The sequence below is a fragment of the Danio rerio genome, chromosome 23 (genome assembly GCF_049306965.1).
Source record: "Danio rerio strain Tuebingen ecotype United States chromosome 23, GRCz12tu, whole genome shotgun sequence".
Lineage (NCBI taxonomy): Eukaryota > Metazoa > Chordata > Actinopteri > Cypriniformes > Danionidae > Danio > Danio rerio.
The window spans coordinates 37,483,123-37,500,916 of NC_133198.1; the positions used below are offsets into that span (position 1 = coordinate 37,483,123).

Consider the following 17,794-nt stretch of genomic DNA (forward strand, 5'->3'; position numbering starts at 1 on the left):
CATTTTTATGAGTCATTTTGAGTCTTTTAGTTTTTGTTTATGGCATACCTATGTACAATATATGGAATTTTTGTGTTATGAAGGTTTATGGGTTATGGCATTTTTTTTTCACATATATTCTTCTTATGGTATTTAAACATTGCTACTAACATGCAATTAAATATATTGGAAAAAATTACAGGACAAATGTGATTGTTGTTTATCATTAAAGTGCACCAATTGTGGAATTTAGTAGTGACTAGTTATGTAAAAAAATAAAAGTTTGTATTTGCATAAAATATGTGCATATGTACATGTACTGATATATATATATATATATATATATATATATATATATATATATATATATATATATATATATATATATATATATATATATATATATATATATATATATATATATATATATATATATATATATAAGTGTGGGGGCTCGTCCGGGATGGGAGGTTTAGGAGAGTGAGTGTAACGAAGGCCAGCTAGTGTAGTGCTATGCAGGTAAACTTCACTCCTCTGACCTCAAAAGGGGCTCTAGCGACAGATGCTAGAGGCCATGGTCTTTAGCATTCTTGTTAGAGCAACAGACTCCCATGCAAATATTGCCAGTTTGATCCCAGCTTAGACCGGGCTGGGTGTAGTAGGACCAGTAGGTTATACGTAGGGGCTTGTCCGGGATGGAAGTGATTTTCAGGGGGGTGAGTGTAACAGACGCCAGCTTGCAAAGTGCTATGCAGGTAAACCTCACTCTTCTGATTTCTAAAGGTGCTCTATCAACAGATGCTAGAGGCCATGGTTTTTAGCCTCCTTGTTAGAGCAACCAACTCCCATGCATAGAATTGCTGGTTCGATCCCAGTTAAGACTGGGCTTGGTGCAGTAGGACATGTAGGGGCTCGTCTGGGATAGGAGTGAGGTTTAGCGGGGTGAGTGTAACAGAGGCCATCTAGCGAAGTGCTATGCAGGTAAACCACACTCCTCTGACCTCTAAAAGTGCAACAGACTCTATAAGCCATGGTCTTTAGCCTCCTTGTTAAAGCAACAGACAATTGCTGGTTCGACCCCAGCTCTGACCAGGTTGGGGTGCAGTAGGACTGGTGGGTTACTCGTGGGGGCTCGTCCGGGATGGGAGTGAGGTTTGGGGGAGTGAGTGTAACGAAGACCAGCGTCAAATGATAGAGGACATGGTCTTTAGCCTTCTTGTTAGAGCAACCAACTCCCATGCAAAGAATCCCCAGTTCAATCCCAGCTCAGACCAGGCTTGGTACAGTAGGATCGTTGGATTAACCTTATATATATATTTTATATATAATGCTGAAAAAAAAATATATAAACATATGAAATATACATACTAACATACTTTGTTATTTTGTTTACAAATAGCAACGATTAATTAATTTCCAATAAACATGTGAGCAACAGAAAATGTTTGAAAGTTTTTAATCAAACTTACATGATTTGAAAGATAAATATATATGTTTTCTATTATACAAAAATTGCTTATTTTTTGACAACTTGATGACAAATGATTGTCTCATATATGGAAGATGCATGTTAATAAGACTGAGAATGTTGGCATTGTGGTGCTCATAGTGGCAAATTTGGTTCAAATTCAGCAAAACATCTTAAGAAAACCCCCATCACATTTGACACGTGAACACACTCACGAGTTGATGAAGTTGTTGCATTTGCATTCACAAACGAGCTCTTTCAATCGCAATTTAGCATTCGGAAATGATGTATAAGCAGGCACAATCTGTAGTTAAAGAAATCACAGCCGAAGGCTTCCCTAATGACTATTGGTATTGCTGTGTTATGCCCGAGCTCCGTAGCATCCCATTTATTTAGTATTTTTGTCCGCAGCTAGCTCTTGTCAGAGGTTTGAGTGTATGAGAAGTGGCCTGGCAGTTCCAGCGTGCGGCTTGTGACAAATGGAGATGACTTAGGAGTTGCTTTCATACTCACTGCAGGGCAAACTCCCATTTTTTCCACCTAGTTTTAAGCACGCAGTCTGTCTTGCTTGACTGCCGGTGTGCGTCTGTTGTGTCAAGAGGACCTAAGGGGGGGGGAGGGAGGGAGGTCTGAGAGAGGAAGATAGAGAGCGGAAAGACGACAAGCAGGAAAATAGAAATGAAATTCCCCCGCAATGCTCCGAGGAGCCTTCGAACCCGGGGCCAAATCAGATATTGCAAGGGAAGTGGAACGAGTTCGAATGAGCTGGAGCTGCTATCTGTTGTACAAACTGTCATAATGAAACGTTTTATGACTGGGGTTAAAAAAAATAGGAGCTTTGAGGCCTCCGTCTGGAGACCTCTATGATTAGCCTGTTCTCCCTTCGCCTGGGTTCTGATATTTGCCTAGTTCCCAATACCCATGAGGAGGTGCACTTGTTTTCCCTCGCAAAACCCATCTGGGCCGATGAGTATATTTTGGCTGCACCACACAACAAAGTTCTCCCTCGGTGAAGACTCTGAGACTCTTCGTGGCTTTCGTTGGGGGTTTGACCTGCTGCTTTCGGTACACAAGTTGTTTTTGCATCTCCAGGAACAGGATTAGCATAGCGGGACAGTTGAGCTGCGTTTAATTAGCATGTCTAAGTCCTGTTCTGTAGAAGCATCTGGTGGGTAAAATGATTTCAATTGAAGAAGAAGATCTGAGGATATTTAACAAAAGGTCATTTAATAGAAGGTACAGACTTTAGGAAAATGGTCAGCATGTATGTATGTAATTTCGGGTATTTTAATTAAAATGTTTAGACTTTTAATGCAGTTTGGCAGTTTCACTTTCATTTATAAACATTTCATTCATGCCCCCTTTATAAACGGCGGTATTGGATGAGAGTATGAAGTAAGGACTGGTGGAAGAGTGTTGTTTTAATGATATTTGATTCCCTCATGGTGAATGGAAAGAAAAAAAAACTTCCGCATTTCACAATCCGGGTGTCTGTGGTCCTTTACTGACTAGGTATGTGCAGAGAATAGTGTTAAACAGCTGTGTGTGTGTATGAATTATTCTGTCGCCAAATGCGGCGCAGTCCTATTGGATGTAAATAATTTGATTAGGTGTTGACATATCTGTACTGCACTTACATAATGCGACTAAAACATGAATACTCCACGTCTTTATCCAATTTCGACTTTAGTTGTATTATTGTAAGCAGAACCTGTTTAAATGTTAGACTCTTCATCATAGTATGATCTTAGTCATATTAAAATCAAGTATTGATGTCCCTGTAAACATTCTCAGTGTTGTCACATACATCTGTCTCAATCTCAAATCCATCCTGGAGTTGAAAGATCTTATTTTAACATCTTGTTATGTGCAGTGCTGAGGCTGTTCGCCGTCTTCATTGCATAAGCCGCGTCTGCCAGTCCCAGGGGTGCAAAGTAAGTCTCTTCCTCCAGGCCCGGCTGTCTTCTTCTCAGGGTATAGAAACGGGGATGGACAGTGGTGGCAATATGTTGGGCCATCGCCGGCCCAGCATGGGCCTTTCCGTCTCATTAATTAGCCAGTGATTGTGCTCAATCAGATGCAGATCTTTACTTCAAGGGCTGCATATCAAAGGCAGGAATCTGGCGGCTGGTTTATTATTCACAGGGAGACCTAGTTATGTCAAGAGCATGCGAGTGGAGCTTGTAGCAGCGGCGGGGGTGAGTGGTGGAGGAGATGCTGTACCCATGGAGAGCCTGAAAGATTAAAAAGGGTGGAGGCTGAGACATGCCTGCCACTCTCTCCTGGGACCGAACATCGACTCCCCTTCTTCCTTTATTATTTCCCTCTCTACTCTTGCCCGTTCTCTCTTCCCCCCTTATCATTTAGTCACCATGATGCCGCACACAACAACACAAAGACCGAACAGATGCGACATTGATCTTCGGCATATCCAGCTGGATTATTCTCCTGGTTTATTCAAACCATCCAAGCATCCCAAAGACCCACCCTGCTCCTGTTCCCCTTGTCTTATTAATGACGAAACTCACTGGAGAGTGGGCACCGGGGGCCCTGGGAGCTGTGCAGTGGCGTGCCATCATTGTGCCCACTGGGACTGTCTGTCCACGGCTGTTTTTTGGCCGGCATCCTATAGCGAGAGCAGCAGCATGGCAGAGAAAGATGATTAATTTCACAGGGTAATCTGTCACGCTGATCAGGCCCAATGAGTTTGTGTGTACCTGGTTCTGTTCTTGCCGGCAAGACGCAGACTGTGAAGTCAGCAGGTGCCATGGGAAGTCTTGGATGCCCTCCAGAAAAGGGTCAGAGAGGCTGGAGACGCTCGCACTAAGCGACTCTTCCTGCACAACGTTATTCTCAAGGCCTTTCGAGGGTACAGCAACAATGTGCCGGATATACAGTAGCTGGCCAGTGCAAAATTGAATATTGTGTAAGAGTCTCCTTTTTTTGGAAGTTAGAATGTTTAAGAATGGTTTGTGTGGTATAACAGAAAATGGCAGAACCTTTAGCTTGTACTGTATTTTATCATTTGACCTCCTCTGCCACAATGTCTGCTTTCTTATATTGTCAAAAACACTACTAATAATAGTGGTTTACTTTTTAAATAAAATGACATGCATTTATACTCGTGCTGTGTTCACACCGGATGCAAAACATCCAAATAAATCGCAATATTCGAGCAGAAATAAATGTGCGAACATTTTGAATTTATTCGCTTCATTCACACGTCAAGTACCCTTTTTGCACATTAAATTTGCTTCATTAGTTTGTCAAATTCACTTCAGAATAGATGCGGTGACTCTAGCTACATTGCAAAATGGCTAACATAAATTTTATTGAGATGGTAGCTGTGCTTTATGTGCTTTAGGTATGCGTTTAGCAACAGTGTCGATTCGTTCGGCGCCATGTCGGAGTCCACTAGATCTTTTCAGAGGTGCACTCAGCTCTGTGAGTTCATCAACTCCTCCAGAAACTATATCTGGATGATGGAGGCTTTCAGTAGTGCTTCCGACTGAGCCGAGCCAAGTTTGATGAACTGTTGTGTGGTGTCGGCAAGAGGATTTACCCTAGGGACACCAACAACAGGCACTACCTCACAATCGCTTCCCTACAAAAGCAAGCTCATGATTAGTTAAAGCGTTTGAATGTCCGCTGAAGTTTAGATTTTTTACCTTGAGCAATTCCCGCGAAACATGCGCAAAACGCTCAACTCACGCCGCTTCATTCATGAGAATTGCATCATTCGAACCTTCCCTTGACTTTCTAGTGGCTCACTCAAGGTTGACTGTTTATCCGCATCTGGTGTGAATGCTGCGTCAGAAATAAAGGTTCAAAGTCTGTCACTGGGGCGATACCTTTTCAAAAGGTACATTTTTGTTCCAAACAGGTCCTTAAAGGTATATATTAATATCTAAAAAGTACAAATGTGTACCTCACAGTACTTTAAAAGGAGCTTATACCCAACTGTATTGACCTTATTCTTCTTGTACGAGTGGGTGCAGCCATTTGAATCTCTTTGTCTCAAGACTTCTAGTCTCATTCGCTTACATTCTATTTTAGAGTTTAAAACGGCCTGTTGCATTGCTTAATGTTGTAAACTTATATTTTCTTTTTATATTATTATTATTCTTCTTATGTATAGTCATGAACACATTTGTTTGTAGAGCAAGTAGTTCGACCGTTTATTATTCTTAGTCATTTCTCTCATAGGCGACTGACTCAAGTTCTAAAACAATCGCAAAAATGAGCACACTTCCGCATCGAAGAATATTGTCAATAGTACAAATTAGTATCTTTTGAAAAGGCACCACCCCTATGACCATTTTTAATTTCTACTTTCTTAGATTGAAATTCAAAGTGCAATGTTGTTTAATGCTCTACTTGCATTCAAACTTAAGTATTAAAAAGACACTTTAAATAGATTGAATGCTGCTCAACACTAGTATATGTATCGAGAACATTATGGCCATAAGGAACATCTCATTGAAACTGTAAAGTAGCTTATACCTCCTTGTGAATTGCATCTAGATATACTGTACATTCTTTGTCTTTATGGTTCTGTTTTTAAAAAGAGCTTTCATGATTTTTCATTTAGCAATATTACAGCTTAATTTCATCCGGACAACCAATTGAGAATGAAATGGAAAGAAAAAAAGCCCACTGGGGTCAAACTCCAGCAGCATGAAAAAAGAGCCCAGCGCGCTTTCAATCCTGCATTTCTACTCAACATCCTTTATTGATCACTTTCCAGCGCGTTGATGTCAAGACACGAAACGTCCAAGAGCGACCTCATGGTCCGCACATCATCCGTGGCTGAGAGGGCACTAATGAAATTGGATTCAGACTCATCTGGAAAGTGCCCTCCTGTTTGATTTAATTAGCCAAATGTCTCCGCTCCCCGTCCGAGCTGGAGTAAAATGATTTTCAACAACGGAGAGTTGATGGGTCACCGCAGTCTCCGGCAGAGAAACTCTTGGGTTTCCTGACAAAACTCCTGTCAATCAAAGCCCTGATAGCATTGGTGTATTTGGGGATATTTAAAGCAGCATATGAGGGGATAGCCTTCCCGTGGCTTACATAATAAACTGCCACAAGCTTTTTTTAACGTCCATCTCAAATCATTTTTACTATACGCATGTTGTTATTAAGGTTATACATGCTCTAATGTTCCAGGACAGTGACAACATTTGCAAAGGGCAAGATAGTGAGCATTGAATACTTAGTTTCCCACTACCACCAATATGGATCAACACATCACTGTGCATTTCCCAGTGTTGGGTTGCAGCTGGAGGGGCATCCGCTGCGTAAAAACATATGCTGTATAAGTTGGCTGTTCATTCCACTGTTGCAACCTCAGATTAATAAAGGTACTAAGCCAAAAAGAAACTGAGTGAATGAATGAACCTCACTGTGCAATTCAGTTAGTTTCTAGAATTTATTCATTTATTTTTTTGGCCAATCAAATGCTTGATGGTTTTTGAACATACACAATGCATTTGGTATTGATTGCTTATTCACATAACCAACTATTCATATCATGGTTTTGCTTAAAGTCCTGGTGAAGCAAATTTTGAGAAATATTAGAGGCGTACACTGTAAGATGCGTTTAGTTGACTTTTAGTTTTTATTTTTTAAAAGTGATTAAAATTAGCAGAATTATTTTAATTAAGTTGTCAAGTTAACATTTCCAAGTTTTAAGTAATGTCAACTTGTTGGTTTTAAGGCAATGGGTTTACTCACTTTAAGTAATTAATCAGGTTTTACAGTGTATTGAAACTAATGACAAAGTCTGTGTGGGCCCTAATGCCCCATTATAGTGAAGTGGACGCTATACTGTTCAGTGAGTGCCGTCTTTCGGATGAGACGTTAAACCGAGGTCCTGACTCTTTGAGGTCATTAAAAATCTCATGGCATCTCTTGCAAACAGTAGGTGTGTAAGCCTGGTGTGCTGGCCAATTTCTGTCCATCTGCCCTTACCCATCATGGCCTCCCAATCATCCCCATTCCCTAAATTGGCTCGATCACTGTCTCTCCACTCCACCAGTGTGTGGTGAGCGCACTGGTATCGTTGTCCTGTGACTGTCATTGCATCATCCAAGTGGATGCTGCACACTGGTGCTGGTGTGGAGAGACCCCTCTTATGATTGTGAATCGCTTTGGGTGTTTGGCCAAACACGCTAAATGTGCTATATTAAATACATATTACATTGCATTACTATTTGAGCGCTCTTAAGCTTGTATGGCTGTATAAAGCCAATTAAGCTAACGCTAATAGAGGTAGCATTAGTAGCATCTATTCAGCTTGTAGCAGTATTTGACAGTGGAGAGATGGATGCTTTCCTGCGGTGGGCATGGTTTCAGCAGACACACCTCCATTGTTTGAGAGCAGAGAGTCTTAATTTTAAGACTGTGATAACGTATTTCAATTTCACTAATTGTTTTTCCATTCAAATTTGGCTTGCAATAACACATTTCCCTGCAGTTTGAAAATCCTATTTTAATGTCACCCCAAATTTTAATGGGCATCTATGCAAAATCAACTTTTGGAAGCCTTCCGAACAGAACTCTGTGTAGATATAGTGTTCACAGTCTTATTGGAGTGATAGAAACACAACAAATTTCCTCCACAGGTAACAAAAACAGTAAAATGTTCTCTAACCCCAAAATTCACATATTCAGGGGGCCATAAAAGTTATCTGATGGGTATTTTGAGCTGAAACGTTACATACACATTCTGGACACACCAAAGACATATCCTATATCTTGTGAAAGGGGTAAAATAGGAGCTATTTAAACATGCATACACTGCCTGACTAAAGTCTTGTCGCCTATCCAAGTTTTAGGAACTACATATAATAACTTGACTTCTAGTTGAGAATTTGGTATCAGAAGTGGCTTATATGAAGAAAAGGCTTCTAGATTACGCTTATTTTACCAAAATAAAATATGATCATGCCTTGATTTTCTTTTTTATATCGTGTGTGACTCCCATGAGCTTGGATGACTGCATCCATACATCTCTGCAATAACTCAAACAACTTTCAGTATTAAGTCTTGAGACCTCAGTCTGTTGATGTTGCTACCCACTCTGCAGATCTCTCGCACGCCTCCATACTGAATGTAACCCCAAACCATGATTTTTCCTTCACCAAACTTGACTGATTTTGGTGAAAATCTTAAGTCCATGCAGGTTCCAATAGGTCTTCTGCAGTATTTGTGATAATTGGGATGCTGAACCGATGATTCAGGGGGAAAATCAACCTTCTGCCACTTTTCCAAATGATCAACTAGAAGTCAAGTTATTATTTGTTGCTCTTACAATTGGGATTGACGACAAGACTTTTGTCAGGTGGTGTATATATGGAAATAATAAATGGTCAATGCAGTGTTGATCCTTTACATTTAAACACACACAGACTAATTTGAGACCCCATAACAAAAAGCGAATCAAATGTTTAAGTCCGCACAGACCAAAAAAAAAAAAAAAATGCATCGGACTCACCTAAATTACACTGAATACTGTATTTTGGGAAACAAAGGTTAGATAGATTAAGAAATGCTATTATATACTGTGACTGTCATCAGTCTGATGTGCTTTAAGGCTGATTTATACTTCTGCGTCAAACACCGGCGTATGCTACGGCGCTGACGCATAGCCCATCGCCGTCGCCGTCACTGACGTGCACCTCTCAAAAATTGTAACTACCCGTCACAACAACGCGTAGCGCAAGCTCTGTGATTGGTCGGCTTGCTAGCGCCAACGAATCTGGGCGGGACCAAGAGCCGTGCGAATGGCGCGAGCGATTGTTTACAAGTGTGGAGTCCCGTGAAGGAGCTCCGGATGTAAAGTTTTGTTCTGTGTTTACCTCATGGTTAAAGTTGTTGCACGTCCGCCGGTTCCTGCCTCAAAATGAGCGAGTTTTAGTCACTTGTACATCCAGGAAGTGTTCAGAATAGCAAAACAGAAGCGAAGAAACTCGAGACAGAGGAACTTACAGAATTTACACCTCACTGCCCACTAGCGTTTCGGAAGTGTTAATGCAGACCAAAGGAGACAGCGCGCAGAAGTATAAATGCACAGCCACGCGCGTTGCCTGCGCCGTGAGTTGCGCCGGTCACTTGACGCAGAAGTATAAACCAGGCTTTAGGTAGAGCTGTGATATAAACAAAACTCTATTGGCTGTTTTTAAAAAGGGGAGGGGCTACTGGATATGTCCTGCCCAGTCTTCATGTTTTATTTGGAAATTTGTCACATATCGAATAAAGCTGTGCATTTCAAAGCACTTCAGGAGACCTTTAACGTATAGGACAGTTTATCATTTCCCTCACTGTTGACCTTTGTGATGTCATAGGGTCATATACAAATTCAGGCATGCTTTACCAGAGACGTTGAGCAGATTGAAAAGGCCAGACCTGTTTCAATTTGCTCTGAAGCTGTCAAGAGTGACCCTTCACTGAACCCTGGTCCACCTTAATTATTGTTCATCCATAGACCAGCATCATGGAAGACTGCAGGGCTCTGGTTCTTAATTTATAGCTTCCTATTTTAGGTTATTACCCAACGCGCTCATTATGTGCCGTCTGCAGGCGGAGGCTAGACACACTCACTTCTATCCCGATTCACTCATGACTTACTGTAATGGAACCATAAACATGAGAAGCTAATGTAAGTAGCAATCATGAAACATATTCATCTAATAAGGCGGCGCGAGTTCAATTTTGTTTATATGAAGGATTTGAGAACGGCTTTCTCAAGGACGTTCAGCTGGTTTTAGTTTAAAGGTGAAGCATCATTTAAATGGACGTTACAGAACTATGGACTCTTTTTTGACCGCTTTGTTTCAGATGCAAAATTACAAGTAATGTTCTTTAAGGTATTGGCTAATGTAGCTATTTGTTTAAATGTATATTATATTATATTATATTATATTATATTATATTATATTATATTATATTATATTATATTATATTATATTATATTATATTATATTATATCATATTTTATTATATTATATATTTTTATATTATATATTATATTATATTATATTATATTATATTATATTATATTATATTATATTATATTATATTATATTATATTATATTATAATATTATAATATATTATTACCACATTAATAATAAATAAAGTCTCTATCCAACGTTTTTTCAAAATATCAGTCTTTTATCATAATGCCTAAGTGATCATACATGATGCAGGCTTCATGTACAGTAAATATGAATCATTGTGTTAGTCAGTAATTGCCACTGTATATGTCAGAAGGTTACGCCTCTGTGTGTAAAGCAGAGTCAGTAGCAGTAACCCTCCAGACTAGGGTGCACTGGGATTCAGCTGCAGTCGGTAGGGAAAAGTGGATTTGTTTTTGTTTTTTCACCTTCCATCTTCATCTCTCCTGACACCTTTATTGAGGCAGCGTGAGACCGTAAGCTCTCCAGCCTATTCCTGCATCTTCCTGCTAAGAGAAAGATGGGCCATCTGCCAAGAATATGCAGTTTGAAGAGTCATTGCACAATTACGTCAATCCCCACGAATCCCAAAACAGGGTGGAGAAATGCAGATGGCAACTCTTGCTCACCCTTGAAGAACAATTATATATGTTTATCCCATTTAATCAGTTTGGTATATGGCAGGAAAACTTTGTTAGTGGCAGAGGAGATTGTTAGTTGTGTCATCCTACAATTTTAAAAGGGATATATCATTAAAATCTGACTTTAAAGGGATAGTGTTGAACACAGAAGAAAATATTTTGAAGAATGTTGAAAGCAGGTAGCTTTTTCCTGTTGCGAGTTTTTTTGTGTGCAATAGATGCCAACACATACCTTTTTTCAACAGAATTGTTACATTTAGGTCTAATAATTGGGTCTGTTGAAATTACCAACCCAGAAAATGTGAAAAAGGATAACCCAACATGCTTGGGTAATTCTTTCTATGGAAGCATGTTTTAAACTTAAATACATTTGCTACCTTTGTAATATATGAAAAGGATCTTATTTTGTAATATCGCCGCTCAATCTGCATGTCTCCACCTATGGGATCATTTCAGTTTTTATCTCAGCATTTTTTTTTTATTTTTAAATGGTACCAATTGTTAAAAGGTTTTAAATATTGATAATAATATCATTTATGTTCATAATAACAGGTCATGATACAATTTTTATTATAATAATAATAATAATAATAATTATTATTATTATTATTATTATTATTATTATTATTATTATTATTATTATTATTAATATTTTATTTTTTTATTAGTCATGATACCATTTTAAATAATAACAATAATAACAACCAAACAATTATTAATTATTTTCATTATTATTCATCATGATACTATTTTTAAATAATAATAATAATAATAATAATAATAATAATAATAATAACAACAACAACAACAACTATTATTATTGTTATTATTAGTATTAATAATAATAATAATAATAATAATAATAATTTAAATTATTATTAATATTATTAGTCATAATACCAGTTTTACTACTACTACTACTACTACTACTAATAATAATAATAATGATAATAATAATAATTATTATTATTATAATAATAATAATAATATTATTATTTATTATTATTATTATTATTATTATTATTATTTGTCATGATACCAGTTTTACTACTACCACTACTACTACTACTACTACTACTACTACTACTACTACTACCACTAATAATAATAATAATAATAATAAAAAAATAATAATAATAATATTAAAATTATTATTATTATTATTATTATTATTATTAGTCATGATACCATTTTAAACAATAACAACATCAACAACAACAATAACAATTGTTATTATTAATAATAATAATAATAATAATAATAATAATATGTTAATAATAATATTATTTTTAACAGTGATTATTTAGCAGTTTATTATTATTGTTGTAAACATTTTTTTCAGATTCAGCTACCAAAAAACGTGTGGGATTTTAATCAAAATTTTTTTTTACTAATAAACATTACATAAATAAAACAAAGTTAGGCTTTTCTGTCCATGCTGGTCAAGTCAATTGAATAGAATATAAACAGACACCCAGCATACCATTTATTATGTATCTGTGTATGATTTTGACATTTCTAATTTATATTTTATTATACTTAATAAATTTGTCCATTAATGCGAATTCATGCCACAGATCAAAAGTTATCGTTTGGACAAATGTTATATATTTTTTTTATTTTCAAGCCGGTCATAACATTTGGAAAGTTAATTAAGATTAGTTTAGTTGCATTTGACTCGTCACACACAATTTTATTCTAATAAAATACCTATTTATCTAAGGTCTTGTTGCGCAGCTTCAGCCTTTATTTAACAAACAAGAACTGCTGATTAAGTTTCCTCTATTTTCAGCAATGTATAGATGTAATTTTAGCGCTCTTGATCGGGCTGCAGGCTTTGACCCAAATAGGCCGCACTGTGGACTCCCAGGTGTGAGCGAGCTGAAAACTTCCTGCAAGTCTTTCTCTCAGTACCATGGTACCCTTCATGAGTGAAACAGAACTGCTGTACAGGCTTGTGTGTTTCAGTAAGTGGGTCGGCCGGGGCTCTGGTGGACTGGTGGTGCTGCAGGCGTCTCTTCATTAGCGGCAGGGTGGTGTCAGAGGGCCCAGGTAATGCGCTCCCTCGGCACCCAGGCGAACGGGATGCTCATTAATCAGTGGGACGCGGCGGCAGAGCCCAGAACATCATTAGGCCCTGAAACAGTATGGGATACGGGGGTCACGCTCTCTTGACCCTGCATCAATAAGGCCTGGGAGAGGGAGACTGTCGTATGGTGATGATGATAGTGTGGACCAAACAGGGGAAGAAAGAGACAGAAAGGGAGACTGTGGTTATTATTGAGCAAGATCTGTTTGCTTAGTGTTGGTCGAAGCCAAACATCGATGTCTTTTGAGGGTAGTTGGGAAGACGGACAAATTGTATGGTTGTATAATGTCAAAGTGAATAGTCAATAGTACATATAAAAAAAATCAATAGAGGTGACCTGGAAATTCCCACTGTGCGATTTGTAGTTTTGTTTTTATTTATAAAATAAATATATATATATATATATATATATATATTTTTTTTTTCCATTAACTACTGATAACATCTCTTTAACATCTTTTCAACTACTGATAACATCTGTTTAGTTTTTTTTTTTAGTTTTTCTTATTTTTAGTTTTTAGTTTTTCTTATTTCATTTTGCTTTGATTTTTGTTTACTTAGTTTAGTTTTTCTGGTTTTGTTTTGTTTTTGTTTAGTTTAGATTTGTTTGTTTTTTTGTTTAGTTTGGTTTAGAGGTTTTTTTGTTTAGTTTAGTTTTGTTTAGTTTAGTTTTGTTTTTCAGTTGTTTTGTTTAGTTTTAGTTTAGTTTAGTTTTTTAATTAGTTTTTCTTTGCTGTGTTTTGTGCTTTGTTTTGCTTTGCTTTGTTATGCATTTTGTTTTGCTTTGCTTTGTTTTGTGCCTTTTTTGTGCTTTGCTTTGTGTTTTGTTTTCCTTTGTTTTGTTTTGTGCTTTGTTTTGTGCATATTGTTTAGCTTTTCAAAAAATAACAAATAAGTGCCATGTGTTCTGTCCTTTTATATAAATGTTTAGACAACACAACATTAGTATATAAACTAGTATTTATTATTTTTGAAAGAAATAAATATTTGGTGGGTGGCATTTTTGTGTGAATTTTGCATGTTCTCCCGTGTTTGCGTGAGTTTCCTCCGATTGCTCCGGGTTCCCCCACAGTCCAAATGCATGCACTACAGGTAAATTGAATAAGCTAATTTGGCTTGTAGTGCATTTGTGTGCTGGGTTGCAGCTGGAAGGGCATCTGCTGTGCAATAACATATGCTGGATTAGTTGGTGGTTCATTTCGCTGTGGTGACCCCTGATTAATAAAGGTACTAAGCCGGAAAAAAATTGAATGAATGAATATTTGGTGGGATAACTTGTAATTTTCAGTCACAACAACTGGAAATGTTTGATATTCTGTTTGACATTATTTGACTTGAAATTTGGAAAAAAATATATAGAATAAAACAAATATTATCAATTTATTTGAACCCATTCCTGAGTCTGTTCAGTGTTGATTCAGTTTTGCTAAATCAGTGTCATATATTATATTTTCATCCAATATGAAAGAAATTAGATTTATTATTAAATGAATAATTTTAGAGTGGATTCACTTCAATAAGTTATCAAAGTGTATGACATAAAATAAGGAAATATATCTATAGGTAGTACAAAAATATCTGTTAAAGAACAAGTTGTGTATTTAGTGATTCACAGAGTTTATTGTTGGTTATTAATGCATTATGAGGCTTTTTATCTCCACTTTGTAGGCTTTTGATCTCAAAAATTCAACTCTGCAGTTTAACAAAGGTATCTCTACTGATATTTTAGTCATTTGAAACAATATATTGTGAGAACAAAAGTCTGTAAAATAACAGAACAGTACTGCAATTTATTAACCAGGTTTTTGTATCATAATTTACAACAAAACCCAGTTAATATATGACTTCAAGCTATTAAAAATAGCAATAAAAGTAACGTTTTCCAACTTTTTAATATCAAAAGTTGTTGAAGGAAAAAATAAAGGTTCCATTATGCAATTCTAAAGCATACATAAATGAAAGAGAGAGAGAAAAACATAAATCTCCAAATTTGGTAAAGCTGTACAGAAAATAATATTTTCGATTCAGTTCAATATTTGTTGTCATCTGATTGTGACTTTTAAACCCCATCAAATCAAGTCAATGTTAACATTGTGAAGTTCTGTTTAATAACAAACGGATCTTCTCTTTATTTCTTTCAGATCTTGGTGAACTCCATTACCCAGCCTGCACTGCTGTATGAGAACGTGGTGGTGAGCGAAGGGAGCCCAATTTTAAGAGACATGCTGTTCAGCCCTGACCACCAATACATCTACACGCTCGCAGATAAAGAGGTAAGACTTCAGGGACTGTGATGTTTGAGTGTGTTTAATTTGTCCAGAATGTTCCAAGGACAGCAGTCTGGTTTGGTCACGCACCCTAAAAATCCCCAAAGACGTAAAATAGACAGGAAAAACATACACTCACATAAGGAAGGTTCAATTGGAGGTTCAATTGGAGAGATACTTTTAAAATTTTCTTCCCCAAAGAAAATTCCCTGACAAATAGAAGTAGGGAGTTCTCTCTTAATGTTTGGTTTTTAAAATGCTTTTTTTCATAGCAGCTTTTTGTAGTAACATTTGAAGATTTGTGTGCATTTGGCAGATGCTTCAAGATTTTTAAGTTAAATCATTCACTGGCAAAACTATGACTTTGGATTTTTATGCCAAAAACATGTTTTCTATAATAATAATAATAATAATAATAATAATAATAATAATAATAATAATAATAATAATTACAACAACAATAATAATTGTATTATTATTATTATTATTATTGTTATTATTATTATTATTATTGTTATTATTATTATTATTATTATTATTATTATTATTATTATTATTATTATTATTATTATTATTATTATTCATAATAAAAAGACCATTTCATTAAAAACATATTTTTTAAACATTTGTGAAAAATTTAATACAATTAAATAATTATAATACTAATAGTAAAACTAATAACGATAATACTAAAAGTTGTATATTATTGTTATTAATATTAATAATAATAATAATAATAATAGTTATTATTATAATAAATGTTCATAGTTAATAAACAATACAATTTAAATTAAGATTTTTTTCAAACATTTTTTGATACTTTATTACAATTTAATAATAAAAATAACAATAATAATAATAATAATATTAATAATAATAAGTATAATAATATTAATAATAATAATGATAAAAATAGTTTTATTTGAAAAATAATATTACTACTACTACTTCTACTACTACTAATAATAATATAAAAATATTTGTTTAAATTATAGCAATAATAAAAATAATAATAATAACAACAATGATATTATTATTATTATTATTATTATTATTATTATTGTTGTTATTATTAATAATAATAATAATAATAATAATAATAATAATAATAATAATAATAATAATTATTATTATTATATTTATAATAATAATAATAATAATAATAATAATAATAATAATAATAATAATGATAATAATAAACAAGGCAAACAATTTTAAATAAACAATTTTCAAAAAATGTTAGATAATTCAACAAAGACTTTTAATAATTAAAAATAATAATAATAATAATAATTATAATAATAATAATTATTATTATTATTTTTATTATTATTATGTCCAAATGTTTGAAAAAATGTGTTTAATTTAAATAGTTTGTCTTGTCTATTGACATGTTCGTTTTTATGAAATGTGTATATGCAGGCATAATTTATAATTGTCATTTAAGCCCAGCATTAAAGTGATTTAATTTAAAGGTTTTAAAGATGACAACAAGCATAAATATAATGCAATTGGAGTTGGTTTTGCAGATGCATCTCTATTATAAAGATAAATATAATGTTTTATTAATTGTTCATTTTCACATGAATTGGTTCGATAGTGTGTGAGCATGTGTGAAAAAGAGCGACCCGTATCGTCTCCTGATTGTCTGCATGCGATATTCGACACTGTGTCATCCCCCCTTCCCACTTCTACAGACACACACACACACACACACACACACACATACATACGCACACACACACAGCCGCAGTGCCTCTGGTAATTCACCACTTATCAGAGAAAATTGAGGAAGGCCTTCTCTGATCTTTTCTGATGGAAAAGAAAGCGTCCAAACCCCCCGTCACCCCCACCATCACCCCCCACCCCCACCATCTTTTCACTCAGACCGAGGCCTGGAGAATTTTCTCTCCTCTTCTTCCGTCTCGCTCCTTCCTTTGTTTTCCTCTCGCCTTTCTCTTCTTTCTTTCATGTTCTCCTCACTAAGGGCTGATTGGAGTGTTTCCTGTCTTCCTCTCATTAAAGGGCATTTCCTTCATCACCGTAACCCCATTCACTCTGCGCTGGTCTGCACCGCCTCTGATTACAGCCAAAAAAACATGCTCAATATTCAAAATATTCTTTTTCAGTGAGCAAATAAATAAATATATTCTTTAGGCATATGTGGATTTATTCTTAATTAACATCTTTAATTCTGGGACTAAATAGTAATGAATGGAAAATGCGTTACTGTAATGTAAGAATGTCTTATTCTCATTTACATCATGTAAAAATAAGAATTAACATGTAAGAATCAGGGCTGCATGGTGGCGCAGTGGGTAGCACGTTCGCCTCACTGCAAGAAGGTCGCTGGTTCGAGTCTTGGCTGGGTCAGTTAATGTTTCTGTGTGA

General features: G+C 35.6%; 1 protein-coding gene across 2 annotated transcripts in view; it reads left to right on the top strand.

Moving 5' to 3' along the window:
• plxna1a (plexin A1a) overlaps positions 1 to 17,794 on the top strand; it is a 424,291-nt gene that overhangs the window by 188,022 nt on the left and 218,475 nt on the right. For both annotated transcript variants that reach the window (XM_017353686.4, XM_003201217.7), the window contains exon 4: positions 15,278 to 15,409. In XM_017353686.4, the coding sequence (XP_017209175.2) occupies positions 15,278 to 15,409 (132 nt within the window). The remainder of the gene's footprint in view (positions 1 to 15,277; positions 15,410 to 17,794) is intronic.